Here is a 22,629-nt window from a genome sequence, read left to right as displayed (position 1 = left end):
AACACAGCACAACACAGTCGCAAGTCAGGATCCCTCCCCTGCACCAACTAGAACTTGCATGCCTCAAAGCATTTCTAAGTCAAAATTCAATCAGACTTACCATTGCCTGTGGTTCCCCTCAAACTCAGTCTCCACAAGTCTTACCAGAGATGGAACCAGCACTGATACTCTGTTCCATGTGCTCCAATAAACCTTTCCTTCTCCCCCCCCCCCCTTTTTTTAAATTAGGTTGTTGTGCTGGAAAACGAGTTCCACAGGAAACAGGGGAGAGTTGAAGGGAGGGAATGAGTAAATTCGTGAGGCACCAGAGACAGGGATCTGAAGACCTCTAGATATGACTCTGCAGACTCAAGCCACCCACAAAGCTCAACTGGGGACCAGTTGACCAACTGGACCAAGAGCAAGTCACTCAGAACCACAGGCTCAAAAGTGTGTTCATCCAACTGGAAATGGAAAATACTGAGGAGCTGGACTGGATGCCAAGAGAGAGAGAGATATCTCTGCTCAGTTTTCAGTTCTCTAGCCCCATCTGCTGGTTGATAGACAAAACTATCCCACAGGTTCTAAAATAGTGGAAAACTACATAACGGAAATGTCAGTGTTTACATCAGTATTACACAGAGCATGATCAGTATATGCAACTTTCATCAAATCTGGGGTGGGAAGGAGGGGGTGGAATCAAGTGTGAAAGATTCAGCTGTGATTAAAGGCCAGATTCTAGTTATTCTCCATAGAGCTACACAACTGCAGCACAGTGCTGACACTTAAAAGAGGTATCCAAAGGCTAGGGAAGTTTCTTAAATGTGAATTTTCTCAAAAAGTATTAACATATATTCTGTTCTTCATAAGTCAAGAGTAAACCATGCAGAACAAGTACATAATTTTTTTATTTTTAAAATGTCAACTTCTTACAAGTAAGCCCTTTGCTTACCCTCCTCCCTCCCACTGACATATTTTAAAAAAATCTACAAGTCATTAAGTGTCCACGGTGTATATAAACTACACAAAATGCTCAATATTAACAAGACAAAAAAAACAAAACAAAAAAAAAAACTGAGTCTAAATATGGTTGGTTACAAATATTAGTGCTGAGCTTCTGGGTGGGGAGGGAGAAAATCACAAGGGGTGATCAGGGAAGCACAAACCTTCAGTTTCAGTCTAAACTAAAACAAAAGAAAGAAAAAAAAACCACAACCTATAGAACCTCAAAAAATATATAGATTTGTGCTGTACATGGGAAAAATAAGAAACTAAAAGGTTTCAACAGCTAAAACTATTTTGCTCACTAATTTACACAGAATTCCAAGTTTTGATCTAAATTGAAAAAATATAAATAAAAATGGCGATGTAAACTGCAGCTTTGTTCCTAAAGACTTGTAGTACAAAAAAGCCAAAAATAGAACACACTGCTTCCAGCCAGTCACTGACATGTGCCGTTTCACCATCATAACAATTCTTCCTTAGACCTCTGGCACCCTGCAAGAATGTGCCATGCATGCTAAGAACCTCTTCAGTCAGATCTCATTTACTAGGTTGCAATAATGCACCCCTACCTTCACCACAGGTGCTGAATCACCACACACTAGCTCTTCTAGCTCATCACCTTTTGAGGGAAAGGCAAATCTCTCAGGAGAAGCATGAATTATTTTTAAATTCCATATCTTTAGAGATGTAACACCCTTTTGCCACAGTATTTACAGAGGTGCTTACAAAAGTGCATGACCAGACCATTACTGTACCTACACCATATCATTGCCAATTTTGTGTAGTTGGGCGTCTTCTCCAGTCCTCCTGCCATCACATTCTGCTTAAAGACAGTCAATAAGGACTACAACTTTGGGGGACAGAATACTAGGATTGTAATACTGTCTTTCTAGAACCATCAGACAGGATATGTAGAGAGGAGAAATAAGGGAATTTCTGGGCTTCAGTATGCACAAACTGTTTAACAAAAGAATATAAAGAGGAAAGAAATGGCAAACAACTGTATTCATATAAAATTCTAATGTATATGTGGCAAAGCAAGACAATAAGCATTACCTTACATTGTGCCCTCTTTATACAATATCTTAACTAAAATGAAAAGCAACTAGAATATTTTTAAATGACTCATAAATCAAGTTCTGCTGCTTTAGTTCTCCCTTCAAGGATTGATGGCTCTACTGGCACGGTGATCCCTCTCCCATATGTTCCCCTTTGCTGACCTGGGGACAGCAAGTGAGCAAGACAAAGAAGAGCTACCGTAGCTGCTCAGGGTGCCACATATATGACCGGTATAGCCTTACAGAGGGTTTACCTCTTCATAAAATGTATCCTCCTATGCCCCAAAATGTAAATTTGGACAAAGAAAAATATCGGTACTAGTAACTTATTTACATATATGAAACTCCTTTGTACTCTTGAGCACAACAGCCCTGCTCCTCTAGAACTAAAACACTACCATAAAGGTAGAGGAGAAGCAGAAGCTGAATTGTTACATCCCCGATTAAGTCCTTGTAATAAGCAAAATGATCTGTTTCCCCTATCCTGAGCACTGCTGGAGCTAAGAAGGAATACTCCTTAAAACATGGTGCAAAGCCTGACTTCATATCATTCATAGCAGAAGCACCAGATACCATCCCTAGAACAAGAGCCAGGGATGGGGTAAAGAAGCCAGATTCCTACAAACGACTATAAAACATGTTGAGAGATGCTCTTGAAAAGGCTGGTATATTAATGGGTCAGAAAACTCTGCTCAGACAAAGCAGTCTACCCATCCCCTTTAGAGAATCTGATAATTCCAAAACACAGACAAACCAAAAGAAAAAAATTCCATAAGCATATTTGTTTTGTCTGTTTATTAAGGAGTTACTGCTTTTCCCCTTGATCCATATCTGATTCATTGCTTCTGGTAGAGAAGAAAACCGAACCACAGTTAATGCGGAAACAAATTATATATGTATCTCCACAAATAAAAATAAAAAAAAAACAAAACCCCTGCAGGTTTTCCTTTCTCCAGCTGCAGTGGGGCAAACTGGTTCTGCAGAACACATGAAGGCCAGTCCAATTTTTCTCATTTCCCCTTGCACTCATGTCTATTTCTTTCGCTTGCGCCCCTTGGAATCTTTTGCTGCCTCTGGGTCACTGTGCACCTCTAGCACTTCCTCCTCTGTATATGTCTGTGGCTTTCGTTTCCTGCGCTGGTAACTGTGGCCAGGCAGATGTTTGTGCAGCATGTCCACCAGACACTGTTCTGTCTTCTGTAGGCAGGACAACACATGGCTGCCATTCTGGTTATACAGCTCTGCATTGAAGAAGATTTGTTTGAGGTCAGCTAGAAACTCCTGTACAGAGCGGTAGCTACCACAAGAGCACTTTCTCTGCATTGTATGGAAATCCATGGGGTTGCTGATGATGTCAAAGTAGTCTTCAGCTTCCTCTGTAGTCACTGGCTCCCTGTCAGAGTACAGAAACCATTAGTCATAGCTGAAAGCATCCTTTTTCCTTCCTCCAAGATGGCTATTTTTAGAACTGTGCATGAGCATGGTTCTTGTTCATTTTATTTCATTTTGGGAAAAGTATATGAAAATCCTGAATAGCAAATTTTTACACGTCCATTTTAAAATAAAACAAAATTAAAAAAATGAAACAAAACAGCTGTATTTCATAATATACAACCCAATTTTAAGCTCACCTACAGTAATGTTAATCTGGCCTGTAGTCTTTACAAAAACAGTCAGGCCACAATGCATATGTTAACTAGTTGGCTCTGCAACATTGTGGGTACAATTTCTCCTACTGCAAGCAGAATGTGTCAGCTATGAGGTGGCATACTCCTCACCTGAAGGGCCAGCTGAAACGATACTTGACGAGCTTATTCAGGATCTCCTCACATTTCTGCATCTCCAAGTTTTGTCGTCGTGACACTGGCTTAGTCTGTCGTACCTGTGCAAACAGAAGAAGAGAACTTTAACTGTAGGAAGAGAGAAGCCCAATTTATAAACTGCCCTCTTTCCAGCTGCCAATTCAATTCCTAATTACTCTGGATAAGTCTACTGTCTATAAAACAGCAGTATCATCCAGAGACCAAAAGTTATTAAAATGCCCTATTTCACTTTAGAAGTTCTGTATTAACAAATATCGGTGCACTCAGATCAGCAAGTTTACAAAATGTTATTAGTTTTTGTTACTGTGGTCTGGTGTAGAGGTTGATTGTATTCTCCAAGGAAAGCAGGTCTTACATTCTCATATGTGGGTAACGCGGGTCTGTGTTGCCAGTCTGGAGCTTATAAGCTTTAAACAGGTCATTGAGGCGAGACATGCTCCACCAAGCGCCTGCCACGAGAACACGGGACCAGCAGTACAAATAAAGCATAAGAAAAAAGGAGACAACTCCAAGGGGAGGTGGGAAAGTATGTGAGAATATAAGGCCTGCTGTCCTCTGAGAATACCTGCTACAGGTAAGTATCTTGCTTTCTCCAAGGACAAGCAGGCCTATAATTCTCACGTGGGAATCCCTAGTTACCAGGGTCAATAACCAGTGGTTAACTGGAACTCAAAATGGCGAGGGCAAAAAAGTAATTAATGTGAAACTATGTACAATCTGAGTGAGAGTGCAGCCTGGAACAGAACAAAACAGGCCTAGGAGGGTGGAGTTGGATTCTAGACCCCAAACAAACTCTGCAGAACTGTCCATCCAAACCAACTGTCACATCGGGTACCCTGCTCAAGGGGAGATGTGAATGTGTGGACTGAAGAACATGTCGCAGCCTTGCAAATTTCTTCAAAGCAGGCTGATCTCAAGTGGGCTACCGACACAGCCATGGCTCTGACATTGTGAGCCGTGACATGACCGTAAATGGTCAGCCCAGCCTAGGCATAAGTGAAAGAAATGCAATCTGCCAGCCAATTGGGAGATTGTGCATTTCCTGATGGCGACTCCCATTCTGTTGGTATCAAAAGAAACAAGAAGTTGGATGGATCGTCTGTAGGGCCTAGTCCGCTCCAAGTAAAAGGCCAATGCTTGCTTGCAGTCCAAGTTGTGCAGTGCACCTTCGCCAGAATAGGCAAGAAGTTGGAGGAAGAATGCTGGCAAAACTTAATATAAGGTGCATCCACCACTAAAGCTTGAAGCTCAGTGACCATGCGAGATGAAGTAACAGCCACCAAAACTATGACCATCCAGATCAAGTACTTCAGATGACAGGAATCAAGTGGCTCAAAAGGAGCTTTCATTAGTTGGATGAGTATGACGTTGAAGTCCCATGACACAGGTGGAGGTTTGACAGTAAACTAGAGACTGTCCAGAGATGGGCTTCCCCTCTACACGCTGATAAGCACTAATTGCAATCTGGTGGTCTCTGTAGCCAATCCAGGGCATAATCGAGATGGACTATTTGAAGAAGGAGGTTACAAGGAGCCACCTTTCTTATTAAAACTTCAGCCTCCCCCTGACTGGCAAGCCATCAGGGATGGTCACTTTTACAGCAGCTATGCTCTGCTGGAGCCAGTCAAAAGCATGTCCCCTATTTTCACTGGGGAGCTGATTGGGCCTTTAGGAGCACGCTGTGGAAGAGTACGAGCAGGCTGGGGCTGAGCCTGGTAAGAAGAAGTGGTGTACTTACGCCTCTGCGGGTAATAAGTACTCCTCTTTGACTTGCCAGAAAACCTCCAATCAGGAGGAGGCAGGTGCAGAAGGCGTCTGACGGGAGAAAGAATCAGGTATCAGTGTATTTCTGCTGGGTCCAAGTCAGACACGTAGCTATGAGTCTGCGCATCGCTATACACTGCGCGGAGATCCTAGAGGCCACATCAAAAGTGTTGTAGGCGCCCCCTGCCAAGGGCTTATGACATGCCTTCAGCTGCTTGACCGGCTGGCGAACAGATTCAGCCTGCTCCGATAGGAGAGAGTCTGCCAAATCAGACATACTGCGCACCAAGGACTCAAGTACAGGCTTGTGTAGAGCTGGTATGATTGGATATGGTAGGTGAACATGAAGGCTTGATACATCTTCCATGGTTCTAGCTTCCCTGCCAGAGGGCACTGAAATGTAGTCCCTAGAACTTCTGGCCCTTTTCAGAGTGGATTCCACCACTAGGAAATGATGAGGCAACTGGAGCCTATCAAACCAAGGGGAAAACTGAATCTGGCACATGGTACCAATCTTCTTGGGGAGGTGAGGGACTGACAGAGGGAACTCCCAGTTCTGCACTTGAATGTCCAGTAAGATCTCATGAAGCAGGACAGTGTCATAAGTACATAAGTAATGCTATACTGGGAAAAGACCAAGGTCCATCGAGCCCAGCATCCTGTCCCTGACAGCGGCCAATCCAGGTCAAGGGCACCTGGCAAGCTACTCAAACATACAAACATTTTATACAAGTTATTCCTGAATTTTGGATTTCATAGGTCCATTTAGTAGCGGTCTACGGACTTGTCCTTTAGGAAAACGTCCAACCCCTTTTTAAACTCTGCTAAGCTAACCGCCTTCACTACGTTCTCCGGCAACCAATTCCAGAGTTTAATTACACGTTGGGTGAAGAAATATTTTCTCCTATTTGTTTTAAATTTATTACACTGTAGTTTCATCGCATGCCCCCTAGTCCTAGTATTTTTGGAAAGCGTGAACAGACGCTTCACATCGACCTGTTCCACTCCACTCATTATTTTATATACCTGTATCATGTCTCCCCTCAGCCGTCTCTTCTCCAAGCTGAAAAGCCCTAGCCTCCTTAGTCTTTCTTCATAGGGAAGTCGTCCCATCCCAGCTATCATTTTTGTCGCCCTTCGCTGCACCTTTTCCAGTTCTACTATATCTTTCTTGAGATGCAGCGACCAGAATTGAACACAATACTCAAGATGCGGTCGCACCATGGAGTGATACAACGGCATTATAACACCCTCACATCTGTTCTCCATACCTTTCCTAATACCACCCAACATTCTATTCGCTTTCCTAGCAGCAGCAGCAGCAGCACACTGAGCAGAAGGTTTCAGTGTGTTATCAACGACGACACCCAGATCCCTTTCTTGGCCCGTAACTCCTAACGTGGAACCTTGCATGATGTAACTATAATTCGGGTTCTTTTTCCCACATGCATCACCTTGCACTTGTTCACATTAAACGTCATCTGCCATTTAGCCGCCCAGTCTCATAAGGTCCTTCTGTAATTTTTCACAATCTTCTCTAGAAGCAAAGCAGTAGTCCAGGACCTCGAACCTTTCCGCTCTGGCCTTGTCTTCCACTTCCAAAGTAATTGGCATGGCAGCCACCATCTCTTTCACAAAAGATGGGAAGGAAAAGGCTCTCAGATGGAGACTTCCTCCTTTCCTGTGAAGGGGAGGGATCAGAGATGATGCCAGAGGACTCCTCTAAGCAGTACTGTGGATTCTCATCTGAGTCCCATGAGCCCTCCTTGTTGGTGTCAGCCAAGAACTATTTGTGAGAAGGCTGAGATCGAGCTCACCTCGATGAAGAGGTATCATGAACCTAAGAAGGGTGCCAAGGTGTCAGCTCCGGCCTTGACTCCAGCAAAACTTCTACTGATGTCAAGAGTGTGCCGACATGGGTGGCAGCCGATGCAGGGACCGCAAGCGGCATAAGAGTCGGAGGCCTCACAACAGGCTGGTGGCCATGTGGGACTGAATCAAGAGGTATGGCTGGCACAAGCACATCTGCATGAACCCTGCCAAAAGCTCAGGGGGGCAAGGTCTGGAGGTGCTCTTTGAGTGCCGACATTGGGAAAGGCTGGGGTGTCGGTGTAGAAGCAAGTTGCTGAATCTGCGGGGTGGAAGCAGATGCCAGGACTGTCTGGAGACTCACGCAACGGCACCTCCTGTATGAAGGGGGAGCGGTCCTCCCGGCACTGATGCTTTTTGTGAACCAGGGAAACCCTCAGTGCTTTGGAGCTCCCGGCACCATGCATCAAGGATGACGTTCAGTCCTCACTTCGCCTTGGGATTAGTCTGACGCCAATCGGTTCCAGGGTCCTGCACAGCGGCTCAATTTATGATATATCAAGTGTCTGGAAATAAATAAAATGTATTAGTGAAATGTTGGAAAGCCTGCCTGCTGGCAGCCCATGTATTGGGATATGAAGAACTGTATATTATTTTGCTTGTTGTGTGTTATATTTTATGGGGTTTTTTTAGACATCCAATTTAAAACATAAAAACAATCACCTTGGACAGATACTTTTTTTTTTTTAAGTCTTGGCAAAGCAGTACAAGTAGCTTTAAATTAAAGCTAATGGTGAAGTATTTCCGAAGAGAGCAAAAACCAAGGAGAGAAAATATCCCTCACAAAAAAAATACAGAAGAGGAGGAATGGTGGAGGTGGTGATGGTGGGGGCGGGGGGGGGGGGGGGGGGGGGGGAGGTGGGGGGGGGGAGGGCAACAAAAAGTAGAGAAAGGGAACCTTAAGTGTCCATGAATAGCAAATGCAAAGTTGAAGTAATGGCCCCTAAAAAAAACATCTTAAGAGTAAGGTCTTCATCCGAAGCCTTGTGTAACTGAAAAGCACGGAGCACCAGGTTTAAATGCCAAGGAGAACAAGGCCGCCGAAGGGGCATATGAATATGAAGGGCCTCTCGCAGAAAACGAACCACATCCGGGTGAACTGCAAGAGGTGAACTGGCTACTCACCCTCGAAAACACGCTAGGGCAGACACTTGAACAAGAACAGAATTATAGGCCAGATCCTTTTTAAGTCCGTCCTGCAGGAAGTCTAATATCACCAAAATTGAAGCAAGGAAGGGCAAACCGGTACACTCAACACACCACACAAAAAACGTTTTCCACACTTGAGCATAAGCGTAGGGAGTACTGTTTTCGAGCCTGCAAAAGTGTGGCAATAACGGGTTCTGAAAAACCCTTCTTACTTAACTGGTGCCTCTCAAGAGCCAGGTCGTAAGACCAGAGTGGGAGGAATTTTCCATCCGGACTGGACCCTGATGGAGAATATCCGGAGTCACCGGTAGCCACAGTGGCGGCCAATCGAACAACCGAATCAGATCCGCATACCAAGGTCACCAAGCCCATTCCGATGCCACAAGCACCACTAGTCCCTGATGAAGACTGATCTGGTGCAGGATTCTCCCATTGTGGCCACGGCTGCAGCAGGGCACTGAGCCCTGCAGATCCGGGCTGTCTTTTTCGGGAGAAGAATTTGGGCACTTTGGTATTCTGCGACGTGGCCATGAGGTCCATCACTGGCATTCCCCAACGACGACAAATCAGAAGGGACGCAGTTGACGACAGCTCCCATTCCGCCGCGTCTAAGAGCGTTCAACTGAGAAAGTCCACCTGAGTATTGCTTTGGCCCGCAATATGCGCTGCTGATAGGGAAAGAACATGAGCTTCCACCCACACATCAGGTGGGATGCCTCCTCTGCTAGAGGCAAACTGCGGGTACCCCCCTGCTAATTGATGTAGGCCATCGTCGTAGAGTTGTCCGACAAGGTTGCCAAATTGGAATGTGCAAATAAGCTTCCCGCAGGTTGAGAACAGTCAAGAACTCACCCGGTTGAACTGATGCTGTAACAGCTCTCAACGCTTCAATGCAGCAAAAGTGTCGAACCCACAGAAATTTGTTCACCTTCCTTAAATCGAGAACAGGCCGAAAAGTTCCACCCTTTTTGGGAACTACAAAATAAATGGAATAGTGACCCTTACGAAGTTTGAGAGGAGGCACCGGAACGATGGCCCCCAACCGCAAAAGGTCTTGTAAAGTGCTTTGAACAGCTGTCCGCTTAGAGCGTGTGCCGCAGTGGGACTCCAGAAAAAATTTTGACGAGCAAGTCGAATTCCAGTTTGTATTTTTATTTTTTTTGTTACATTTGTACCCCGCGCTTTCCCACTCATGGCAGGCTCAATGCGGTGGGCTTACATATTGTATACAGGTACTTATTTGTACCTGGGGCAATGGAGGGTTAAGTGACTTGCCCAGAGTCACAAGGAGCTGCCTGTGCCTGAAGTGGGAATCAAACTCAGTTCCTTAGTTCCCCAGGACCAAAGTGCACCACCCTAACCACTAGGCCACTCCTCTACCCTTCCTGCACCACGTCGAGGACCTATTGGTCTGTAGTTATCTTGACCCACTCCGGGAGGAACAGGGAGAGCAGTCCCCCCCCCCCCCATCTGCTCCCACATAGAATGGGTCAGTGCAAGGAGCTGCTCCCTGACGAACAGAGGTTCCAGATGGTTGCTTGTCACTGCGAAAGGAAGATTATTGCTGGAAAAGGATGCTGAAAGGACCCCGAAGAGCGGCCCGGCAAACTGACGCAGCTCCTGAAATCGGGATTTCGAGGGCCCCTGCCTAGAAGGCAGCTTAGGTTTATCCACGGGAAGGCGTTGGGGCTTGGAATCTCCCAAGCCCTTAACAATTTTTTCTAAATCCTCCCCAAACAACAATTCACCTCGAAAAGGCAATCGGATCAGACATTGTTTGGATGCCTGTCAGTGGACCAATGCCGAAGCCACTACAGGCACCGAGAAGACACAGCTAGGGCCATAAGTTTGGCTGAAGAACGAACCAAGCCATAAAGGGCATCCGCTAAGTAGGCGAGACCTACGCCCATGTGAGAAAACACAGGAGCCCCAGTCACATCAGACTCCTGATCAGACTCTTGCACCGAATGGAGCCAACTAAGACAGGCTCTAGCCGCATAAGAGCTACACACGAAAGCCTGAAGAGGCCACCTCAAAGGCGCGTTTTAAAGAAGCTTCCAGACTTCTGTCTTCCATGTCCTTCAGCGCTACCCCTACCTGTAAAGTAGTCCTCTTAGGGCGTCCACTTTAGGAAGGGCAAACTGCTCTGACCGAGCTGCCGCAACAGGAGAAAGGTGAGACATTGCCCTGGCCACCTTAAGGGTGCCATCAGGATCTGACCACTACGCCGAAATTAACTCATTAATGGCCTCTTGCAGCAGAAAGGCCTTCAACAGGCATCTAGTACTGACCATTTTAGGGTTAACGGTCTGAGAAGCAGCAACCTCCAGGTCTTCAATATTTAAAGCTTCTAATGCTTGAGAGATGAAAGAGTGAGGCGAGAGAGAGAAGAAGAAGCAGCCTGTGAAGAGGGATTATGGGGTGGGGCAAGGACCTAGCAATTCAGTATGCCTCCAAAGATGACACCCTCAGACACCCCCCCTGGCTCAACTGGCCACTGGCCCAGGAACACCCTCAGTGGCCTTGAATCCAGGAGCTGGAGAGAAGCAGTCAACCACCTGCTGGAGATAGAGATATAACTGATGCAGGAGCTGGCCGACTGGTATCACTCCCTTCAGTTCTGTTTATCTCTATCTCCACTTGGTGGTAGACGGACATAACCCACCAGTTCCTGGATTCATCTGCTGCACGTGATAAGGAAGTTTAAATATCTCAAGGGCATTAAAGTACAGGAAGTGAGCCTTTTTCAACTGAAGGAAAACTCGAACGATGCAGCATACGATGTAGTTAAGAGGGAATAGGTTTAGGAGGAATCTAAGAAAGTATTATTTCACAGAAAGGGTGGTGGAAACGTGGAATGGCCTCCCGGTGGAGGTCGGGGAACTGCATGGGATAAGCACATGATATCCCTTAGGAAAAGGGAAAAGTTAGGTGTTACAGAGGATGGGCAGACTGGATGGGCCATTTGGTCTTTATCTGCCATCATGTTTCTCTGTTTCTATATTTCTTCTAGAATTTGCTGCCAGAGAATGTGGTAAAAGCAGTTAGCTTAGCAGGGTTTAAAAAAGGTTTGGATAATTTCCTAAAGAACGTAAACCATTATTAAGATGGACTTCGGAAAATCCACTGCTTATTTCTAGCAAGCAGCATAAAATCTGTTTTACTGTTTTGGAATCTTGCCAGGAACTTGTGACCTGGATTGGCCACTGTTGGAAACAGGATACTGGGCTTGGTGGACCTTCAGTCTGTCCCAGTATGGCAACACTTATGTTCTTACGTAATATTTATTAAAAAAAAAAAAAAAAAGACCCGTTAAGAGTTTGGGAATGATATCTCAATACCAGGAGGGTGGTTATTGAAGGGCCACAGTATTGTGGTGCTATATATTTCTCCTGTACAGTGTTACTATTTTTGTGATTTACAATAAAAATTCAAAGTAAAAAAAAAAAACCTTTATATACCCTCCTCTTGGCAAAATTTACAAAAATAAAACAAATAAAAACAAGCTCACACATTAATTAAAATCAGTAAAAACATCAACTGGCAATTCCTCTAGGAAATAAATAAAATTTCAAAGCTCATATTTCTGAAAGTCTTGCCTTTCCATAGTTTCCTTTAAAAAAAAAAAATGTATCCAGAAGATCAGCAACAATTTTTGACCACATCGATAATAAAGGCCATCTTGGGGTATAAACTTGAATATGGGGGCAGAGCAAAGGAGGCACTTGGTATTTCAAAATCTTAAACGTTAATAAGATTTTAAAGGTACTTCGCTCATGAGACAGTAACTAATGTAGTTGAGAACATTTGAAAGGCACTAGCTCTTCTCTTACCTCTCAACAAAAATCTTGCCATGGTGTTCTGCACAATTTATAGTTCAACAGTTTTTATTAATGTGTTAGCATGTTATACATACACATGAAATTCAACAATCAGTAATTAAGCTGACAAAACATACTAATGTGCATACATCCTAACTGCAAATTAACAAGAGCAATCAACCTTTTTCCTCCCCCCCTCCCATAATTCTATGTTCTAATGGCTTAATAATACTGCCACTAAGTAGTCGTAAATCTACGACCACCACAGATCTTCCTACCACCCACCCAACAATGAAATAACAGCGTTAAACAGAGCAGTATCTAAAACCTTTTATAGTTCCCTCCCTAAAACCCCCCTCCTCCCTCCCCTCCCCTCCCCCTATTACTTTTCCAACCTTTATAACACAAACTGAGTGGTTCTAAAGCCCCACTTGATTAAACTCCAACTATGAGGAGCCTGATAAACTTCTAAGTGTAGATTCTATGTGAAGTACATGATCTCCCCGCACTCCCGAGTGCATTCTTTCCCCCATCTATGCCCCTGTGGGCCTGGTCTCTGATGACCCCCAGGGATGATGGACGGAACCTCTTAACCCCAATCCTATGCTTCCCCCCCCCCCCTTTCTACCCCCCCCCCCCCCCCACGAAAACACTAAAGAAGAAAGAGAAAGAAAGAAAGAAGAAGAAAAAATCCAATTACTACAGTTAAAGGCTCTAGCGTGTGCAGCAGGTCAGAACCCCCGACCCAACATCCCCCATCAATCGTTCGAACGGCCTAGTGATGGTTATTCTTGTATATTATTCAGGATTTGACTCCTCGCCCTATGAGGGAGAGACTGGATATATGCATCCCATATGCTTAAAAACTGTTTCTTTTGTTTAGGGGAGCTGCCAAAACTCCTCCTCTCTAACATCAATGTATGTAGCCGATTTCTCCATGCCCAAAAGGATGGCTTCCCGTCTCCTATCCATTCGCTCAAAATAATTCTCTTCCCCAGGGCTACCCCTTTCCTGATAAACAAATTTATTTCCCTCTTATTAACTCCAAATATTTCAGATTTATCTAACAGTACTCCTGCAGGTCTCATAGGCAAAGAGCGACCCCAGAGCCCCCCAATATATCTCAGGAGCTGTGACCAGAAAGCATTCACCATAGGGCATGTCCAGAAGGCATGAAAAAAAAAAAAAAAGAATAGACTGCTTACATTTTGGACAAATCGGTGTCTCAACTCCCCCAATTCGAAACATCTGCTCCTGTGTAAAATATGCTCTATGTAGTACCCGATACTGACATTCTCTCAACTCTGTACTTATGGAGATTTCTGGAATCCCTTTAATCAATTTCAAAAGTTCCAATTCAGTCAGTGGCTCCTCTAGGTCTCGGTTCCACTTTCCCAAAAGCACTGTTCGGGGGCTCCCAGCCCTTCGTTGCTGTATTTCCTTATAAAATAAGGAAATAGACATACCCCCCTCCAGAAAATGGCCAAAAAAATCTTCTAGCTGATTTCCCATTTTAAAAGCCAGCTTTCCTCTATCCAGGGACTTATGATAGTGTTGCAATTGCAGGAATGCTAACACATCCCTGGCCTCCACTCCTTCCTTGGTCTGCAAATGGGCCCAACTAAAAAGCCTTCCCTCACCATCCATCACATGCTGTAAAAGGGTCAGTCCCTGTTCAGCCCATCTCTTAAAGCTAATGTTCTCCTGCCCTGGTGAAAATTGCCGATTACCCCGAATAGGCAGCTGATCAGAGGTTCAGGGGTCCCCTCCCAATAACTGAACTAGATACCGCCATGTCTCTCGCAGTGATCTCAAGAGAACACTAGCTCATTTCCTCAGGGAGCACCTTCCCATGTTCATGGAGAAGATAATAAAGATGCCATGGATTATAGTGCTCCTGTTCCAATCCCACGGGTGTAAACTCATGTTCATCCAGAAACCAGTCCCCTAAGTGTCGCATTAAACATGCCTGATTATACACTTTCAAATTCAGCAACCCCAAACCCCCATATTTCCAGGCTCCAATAAGATATTTAAATGCCATTTTAGCTTTTTTTCCCTGCCCAACAAAATCTGGATAGTAGCTTCCTTAAAGCGTGCAAGTCCCGCTTCAACAGTCTAAGTGGCAACACCTGCAGCACATACAGCCACTGTGGGAATAGAACCATATTAAATAATTGTATTCTGCCGTGAACTGACAATGGTAAATGCATCCACTTTAACAGCCAATCTGTTGTAGATTGTAACAGTCTGTCCACATTACACCGATATAACAAGGTATTGGTGTTACAAAGTCTAATCCCTAAATATCTAAAGGACGTGTCTTCCCACTGTAGTGGGAATACTCCCCTCCAGTCACAACACACTGACTTACTGGTTGGAAGGGCTAACAATTTATCTAGGTTTAGCTTAAAACCTGAAAATTCGCCATACTCCCTCAGGCTAGCCATTAAAGTTGTTAGAGAGCTCTGGGGTTCTGTAAGATGAAATAATAAGTCATCTGCAAAGGCAGAGATCTTAAATTCTTGTTTCCCCACTCGGACTCCTTTTATCTCGGGATTACCCCCAACCTCCCGGAATCAACGGGTCGATAGATAATATAAAAGGTAGTGGAGATAGGGGGTAAACCTGTCTGGTACCCCTACTAATCCCAAAGGGGGCCCAAACTATCCCATTCAATTCAATCATTGCCTGGGGCCCATTATACAAAACCTGCACTGCTTTCAAGAAAAAATCTCCTACACCATAGTGTCGCACAGTGTCAAACAAAAACCTCCAATCAACACGATCGAAGGCTTTCTCTGCATCGAAACTCACTATTAAAGATGGTACCTTCATCCGTTCTACCTGTTCCAAAGAAACAAGAATCCTCCTCATATTTTTTGTGATGTTTCACCCACGTACAAATCCCGCCTGAGGCTCATCTATCACTGAAGGCAACACACGGGCCAGTCTATTCGCTAGTACCTTAGCAAACAGTTTAGCTTCTGTATTCAACAGAGAAATTGGCCTATACGAGGAGGGTTGTTTGGGGTCTTTACCAGGCTTCAGCAACAAAATAATCTGAGCCATCTGAAGGGATTTAGGCAATGTCCCAACCTGGACATACTGCATAAACAACAATTGCAACAGAGGCACCACGGAAGGGGTTAAGAGCTTATAAAATTCAGCTCGTAGTCCATCTGGACCCGGTGCTTTACACAACGCACTCTGCTGAATAGCCAGCGCCACCTCTTCCTCCGTTATTGGATCATCCAGCTTATCTCGATCTTTCTCCAATATACTAGGGAGGTCTAAACTATTTAAGAATATCTCTCCCTCCATTACCTCCTCTGAGCGTGCATATAGACATTTATAATAATTTGCAAATACTTCTGCGATCTCTTTGTCGTCTCTCACCAGCACTCCATCTCCTCTATCTATATGAATTATCCTTGACGAGCCCCTTGCTCCCTTAACCAATTTCGCCATGAATTTCACGGATTTGTTACCGCCCTAGCATGTAGTAACTCCCCCAATGAGGCACGTCTATCATCTGAAGGGGATTTACCATATAGTTTCCGTTCCTTAATCAACTGTTCAAGCCTTAGTATTTCCCGATCTCTCTCTCACCTTCCTCTTGAAGGCGGTATATGCAATTATGTCCCCTCTGAGCACCGCTTTGGCCGACTCCCAGAAAAGCACCTGGTTATGTGCATGCTCAGCGTTATTTGTCTGGTATTCAGTCCACTTAGTTGCTAAATATTCCCTGAATTCAACATCCCAATATAGCTGTATCGGAAATCTCCATCGGAAAGATCCTACCTCCTCCGATCCCAATTTTACTGAGCACCACACCATAGCATGATCTGACACACTATACGCGCCGATCCCTGTGTCCGAGGAAAAAATAGAGGTCAACGCCAACCAGTAGTCAATGCGCGACTGCGACCCATGGGCTCTGGAAAGATGAGTGTAGTCTTTGTCTCCCGGATGCAGAACCTGCCAAATATCCAAAAGATGCAAAGTGGAACAAAGTAATGGGATTCCTCTACTCGGATTCCCCACTTCTCGTACCGAGTCCAGAGACTTATCTAAACTCGGGTCATGTACCATGTTGAAGTCACCTCCCATCAGAATTGGAATATCTGGCATCTCCCAAAGCCTATGTATAATACATTGCATGAATTTATGGTCATAGACATTCGGGCCATATATATTACACAGGAGCATCTCCTTTTTGCATATTATAGCTCTGACTATTAGAATTCTCCCCTTAGGGTCTCTCCAGGTTTGTATCTTTTGCACGTCCAACCCCTTCCAGAATAAGATCATCAGCCCTGCCGTACGATTAATCGCCGGGGCTTCCTCCAAGTCTCCCACCCACCATTTTTTAAATTTCAAATGCTCGGACGTGGGCAAGTGGGTTTCTTGTAGGAACACCACATCCGCTCTTTGCCGATTTAACGCCTGCATAATTTTTTGCCGCTTAATGGGTGCGGCTACTCCATTGACATTCCAGGATATTAGTTTAAGTGGTGTCATGGGTGATAGAATTTGTGATACAACCAATTATCCATTATCTTAAACCAGGCCTCGGGGCCACCCCAACACATGTCCCCCCAGCCCAAAACCTGTATGATGGTCTGCCAGTCATCAGGCTCCTCCCCCACTGCACACACCTGTCTATCAAAAAGTAAAGAATAAATAAGCAAAAACAAAAAAACACCTATGAAAAAAAGCAATCCCTCCCCGAGCAGAAACCCCTATCCCCATCCCCCCTCCACCTCTCCTAGGCCCTTGAGACATCTGAGTCCTCCCCCCCCCCCCCCCCACCTGCCTATTCTCCCATCCTATTCCTCCCAGTCTAATCTAAGGTCCGTGTGAAGAGCTTGCCCCTGAGCCCTCCCCCTTTTTTCTGTCCCAATCAAGCCTCCCGGTCTGAGTGATGGCATACCCTGATATCAGATAACCTTATCCAACATTCATATCCTGTCTATCATCCAGTCCAGATATTTACATTCAGATACCTATAGGCCCTAGTATAAGTAGTTGATCTTATCTAATCTTCGTCTTAAGTGCTGACTACATAAATCTCAGTGGGCCTGATGCAGAAAGCCACAGGGTACAGATGTGAGCAGAAGGTGGCTGTACCACGTGATTAGCAAGAAAATATTTTGCAGCATGCAGGAAGATAAGACGCAAATGTTAAGTCACAGCAAAATAACGCTGTTACCAGGAAGAGGGGACTAGACTACGTACGTTTGTTTCGCATGGTAATGAGGGCCATGTTGTACAGGCAATGAAGAAAAATAATTGTACTATTCCTGCACATGCATGGATCGGTGCAGATATTAAAGTGAAATTTGTAGTGGATGTGCCTATTCAACAGCACAGTTAATAAACGCTGAAATCAAGGCTCTTGTAATTTTAGTTTCTCAGCCTTGTATTTACAGATAACCAAGATGTCTGGGGGTGGGGGTGCCTATAAACACGTGGATGCGCATTTCAAATCATAGGCAAACTAATTATCAAAATATTTTTTTCACACATGTGCCTAATACTCAATATATAATTAACATCACTTAAATCAATCCCTGCCAAAATCTGTTTCACAGCTTTTCTATTTGCGGATTGTGGGGGGTGGCATTTTAAATAAGTGGCTATGACCTGGGATGTGTGCCAGTAAAAATTATTCACTACAATCTGGAGATGATATTTTGTTTTAATACAGAAAATGCTTGAACTATCTCCAAAATCAAGAAATAAATACATAATGAAGGGTGAGCTGTGAAATATTCATATGGATGATGCCAGAAAAGAAGGAAGTACTGAAAGATATATAAAGCCAGCTGGTGGTGCATGCTGGTTTCATTGAGGTGCGTCATGTGCAAATTGAATAGGCGCAATCTTTTATTTTCATAGCCAAGGGCAAAAAAGCCCCCCAACTTTCTTCCTAAAATCCTCTTGAGCAACGCTTCCTATACTGTCTTGGACCTGGTGAAAATTTTCTAGCATGTGTGTGTCAAAAGCAACAGATTTGTTTTCTGCATTGAAGTGGAATACTTAATGACATCTTTACCACACACTAATACAATTTGCGGCCACGTATATTGTGCGAGTTAAACTTGTGCTCAAGCCCTTTGTGCATTGCTCAGCAAATAACATGCACATGTACCACGTAGTAACATGGCTGAGCTTGTGGTACGTTTTTGCAATGGATCCAGTTTTTCTTATCTTCCCATCAAGGCAGCAATCCTGCTGAGCTCATTTCTCACTGAAGAGTGGAAGCTGTTCTATTTAAACTTCCAGGGACTTGTGCCTAATCATTAGATGTTACCAAAAGAAGCACTGTCCTTTTTCTCCCTCCCCTATGGCTCTGAGCTACACTTTCATAACACTATCAGCCCCATGAGCAGGAGCCTACACAGAAAATCAAACTCTGTGACACAGTGAGTAGGCACCTAATCACTGTGTCACAGGAAGAGCAATTCAGATAGACCTTTTCTGAATTTAGAGTACTTTAAAGAGCCAGAAACAAGGATTCTCACAGAGTATAGACCTTGCAATAGTAGAGAAAGCATGGCATAATACAGCTGGAATGCACATGACCCAAAGAGTTTCTGCTGTTTGTAAGGTCAAAGAAACCTAAACCAACTTAAATTATGTGAAAGAAAGCAAATTTGAAGGTGAACTGAGAAGGAAGCATTATAAGGACAACTGTTGTTATGAAGCAGCCAGCACTGGGCTAGACATTCCAACATTACTAGCATTCTCTCACTAGCAAGGATGGTCCCATAACCTCCCTCCCCTCAAAGAGGCTATTTAAAACTCTCTAACAAGCTGTATGTTCTATGCTAATCAAGCCCGCCAGTCCGCCTGATCCAGCTTCTCCCTGCTGTCCCAGTCCATTGGCCCCAGCTTGTCCCAGTCCATCGGCCCCAGCTTGTCCCAGTCCATCGGCCCCAGCTTGTCCCAGTCCGTCTGATCCAGCCTCTCCAGCTTGTTCAAGTCCCTGCTTGTTTCAGTCCATCTGCTCCAGCTTGTACCAGTCCGCCAATCCAGCTCCTCCCTGCCTGTTCCAGTCCATCGGCCCCAGCTTGTTCCTGTCCGCCTGATCCAGCTTCTCCAGCTTGTTCAAGTCCCTGCTCCAGCTTGTTCCAGTCTGCCAATCCAGCTCCTCCCTGCCTGTTCCAGTCCATCAGCCCCAGCTTGTTCCTGTCCACCTGATCCAGCTTCTCCAAGTCCCTGCTTGTTCCATTCCGCCGATCCAGCTTCTCCCTGCTTGTTCCAGTCCATCTGCTCCAGCTTCCCCCTGTTTGTTCCAATACACCTGATCCAGCGTGTTCCAGCTCGCTCCAATCCTGCCGCCTGCCTACCTGCCAGCCAATCAACCAACCTGCCTGCTTGTCAGCCCTTCAACTTGCCTGCTTGTCTGCCCAACAACCTGCCAATCCAGCTTCTCCCTGCTTGTTCCAGTCCGCCAATCCAGCTTTTCCCTGCTTGTTCCAGTCCGCCGATCCAGCTTCTCCCTGCTTGTCCCAGTCCAACTGCTCCAGCTTGTTCCAGTCCGCCGATCCAGCTTCTCCCTATACCCTCCCAAGCAACCTAATCTGCCTGTAGATAACTGCTCTGTCTCTGTTTTCAGGCTCTTCACCTCCCTTCCTCCCACATTTTTCAAACATAGTGGGTGTGACTTGTTCTTACTGGGCAGTGCCTACCTGCCTGCTGCCTACCATTCCAGTTTTAAGCCTCTAGTCCAGCTTTCCCGCTCTATCTATTGCTCAACACCTCAGTCACTACATATACACCCGTAACATCTCAGTTACTACTTATGGCCCCTTTACACATTCTCTTCCTTGCCCTGTCCCTTCCTAATCTTTTTCCCCTCCCCCTACCGCTGTCTACCACTGGAACTCACTCCCCACCCATGTCCTCTCCCATCTTGCTCACTACTACAATACCCTACTCACCCCCGTCCCTCACCATCTCTCCTGTCCCCCTCCTCCTTCCTAGCTCTCAACCTTCAACACTTCCTTCCTGCCATTAACCCATCCCCATTCCTCCTAAGCGCATCCCGTCTTCGTCGCCTTACCTCCCTCACCCTCCTCCGCACGCTCCTGCTCCTCCTCCTGCTATCCGCAGGAGACATCAATCCCAATCCAGGTCCCCCACACCTGTTCTCGTCCTATCCATGCAAACGTTTCCGGGATGTCTCCAATCTCATATCTATTCCCCTCCCCCCCCCCTCTTCCCTCCCCTTCTCATGTGCACTGTGGAATGCCCACTCGGTCTGCAACAAACTTCTCTTCACCCACGATCTCTTCATCTCTCATTCCCTTCACCTGCTTGCCCTAACTGAAACCTGGCTCTCCCCTGATGACTCTGCCTCAGTTGCGGCTCTATGCCATGGAGGCTCTCTCTTCTCCCACACTCCCCGCCTAGTTGGCCGCGGAGGAGGCGGCGGGTTACTACTCTCGCCCTCCTGTAGTTTCCAACCCCTTCTCCTACCACAGTCTCACTGCTTCTCATCCTTTGAAGTCCACTCCATCCGTCTATTCTACCCATTACCACTCAGCGTGGCAGTCATTTACTGCCCCCCTGATAAATCCCTCTCTTCATTCACCACCGACTTCAATGCCTGGCTTTCTGTTTTTCTTGAACCCTCATCTCCATCCCTCATTCTCGGAGACTTTAACATACACGTTGATGACCCGTCCAACTCTCATGCTTCTCAGTTCCTCACTCTAACATCCTCCTTCAACCTCCAGCTGTGTTCCACCACCCCTACTCACCGTGATGGTCATTGCCTTGACATCGTCCTCTCCTCTTCCGGCTCACCCTCCAATTTCCACGCCTCAGCTCTTCCTCTCTCTGATCATCACCTGATCACCTTCACACTTCTTCACCCATTTCCACGCCTTAGCTCTTCCTCTCTCTGATCATCACCTGATCACCTTCACACTTCTTCACCCTTCCCCTCAGCCCTGCCCAACATTAACCACTACTTCCAGGAATCTCCAGGCTATTGACCCTCCCACCTTATCTAGTATTTCTAATCTCCTCCCCTCCATCATGTCCTCCGAGTCTGTCGACGAGGCTGTCTCCGCTTACAATGCCACTCTCTCCTCTGCTCTGGACACCCTTGCACCATCCACCTCCCGTCCCACAAGGCATACTAATCCCCAGCCCTGGCTGACCCCTTGCATCCATTACCTTCACTCCTGCGCCCGATCGGCTGAACGCCTCCGGAGGAAATCTCGCACCCATTCAGATTTCCTTCCCTACAAATTCATGCTATCCTCTTTCCAGTCCTCACTATTCCTTGCCAAACAGGACTATTACACCCAATTGACTAATTCTCTCAGCTCTAACCCTCGTCGTCTCTTCGCCACCCTTAACTCCCTCCTCAAAGTGCCCTCCGCTCCCACCCCCCCCTCGCTCTCTCCTCAATCACTGGCTGACTACTTCCGCGACAAGGTGCAAAAGATCAACCTTGAGTTCACTACCAAGCCACCTCCTCCTCTTCACCCTTCAACCCTCTCCCTCAACCAACCAACCCAGACCTCCTTCTCCTCCTTTCCTGATATCTACGAGGAGGAAACTGCCCGCCTTCTTTCCTCCTCAAAATGCACCACTTGTTCTTCTGATCCCTTCCCCACCAACTTACTTAACACCATCTCTCCTACTTTCACCCCTCCATCTGTCATATCCTCAACCTCTCTCTCTCCACTGCAACTGTCCCCGACACATTCAAGCATGCCGTAGTCACGCCACTCCTCAAAAAACCATCACTAGACCCTACCTGTCCCTCCAACTACTGCCCCATCTCCCTCCTACCCTTCCTCTCCAAGATACTTGAGCGCGCAGTCCACAGCCGCTGCCTTGATTTCTCTCCTCTCATGCCAACCTCGATCCGCTTCAATCCGGTTTTCGCCCTCTTCACTCGACAGAAACAGCACTCTCTAAAGTCTGTAATGACCTGTTCCTTGCCAAATCCAGAGGCCACTACACCATCCTTATCCTCCTCGATCTATCCGCCGCTTTTGACACTGTCAATCATGACTTACTTGCCACACTGTCCTCATTTGGGTTCCAGGGCTCTGTCCTCTCCTGGTTCTCCTCCTATCTCTCCCACCGCACCTTCAAAGTTCACTCTCATGGATCTTCCTCCACCCCCAT

General features: G+C 45.8%; 1 protein-coding gene across 1 annotated transcript in view; it reads right to left on the bottom strand.

Moving 5' to 3' along the window:
• Nucleotides 1-868: 868 nt before the first annotated feature.
• BAZ1B (bromodomain adjacent to zinc finger domain 1B) overlaps nt 869-22,629 on the bottom strand; it is a 428,988-nt gene continuing 407,227 nt past the window's right edge. The window contains exons 17-18 of the mRNA XM_030186030.1: nt 3,821-3,924; nt 869-3,435 (exon numbers count right to left, since the gene is read on the bottom strand). Of these exons, the coding sequence (XP_030041890.1) occupies nt 3,075-3,435; nt 3,821-3,924 (465 nt within the window). The 3' untranslated portion in view covers nt 869-3,074. The remainder of the gene's footprint in view (nt 3,436-3,820; nt 3,925-22,629) is intronic.

Source organism: Microcaecilia unicolor, chromosome 13 (genome assembly GCF_901765095.1).
Source record: "Microcaecilia unicolor chromosome 13, aMicUni1.1, whole genome shotgun sequence".
Classification (NCBI taxonomy): domain Eukaryota; kingdom Metazoa; phylum Chordata; class Amphibia; order Gymnophiona; family Siphonopidae; genus Microcaecilia; species Microcaecilia unicolor.
Note: the sequence above shows the minus strand (reverse complement) of the source record. Positions and strands in the feature narration are given on the sequence as shown.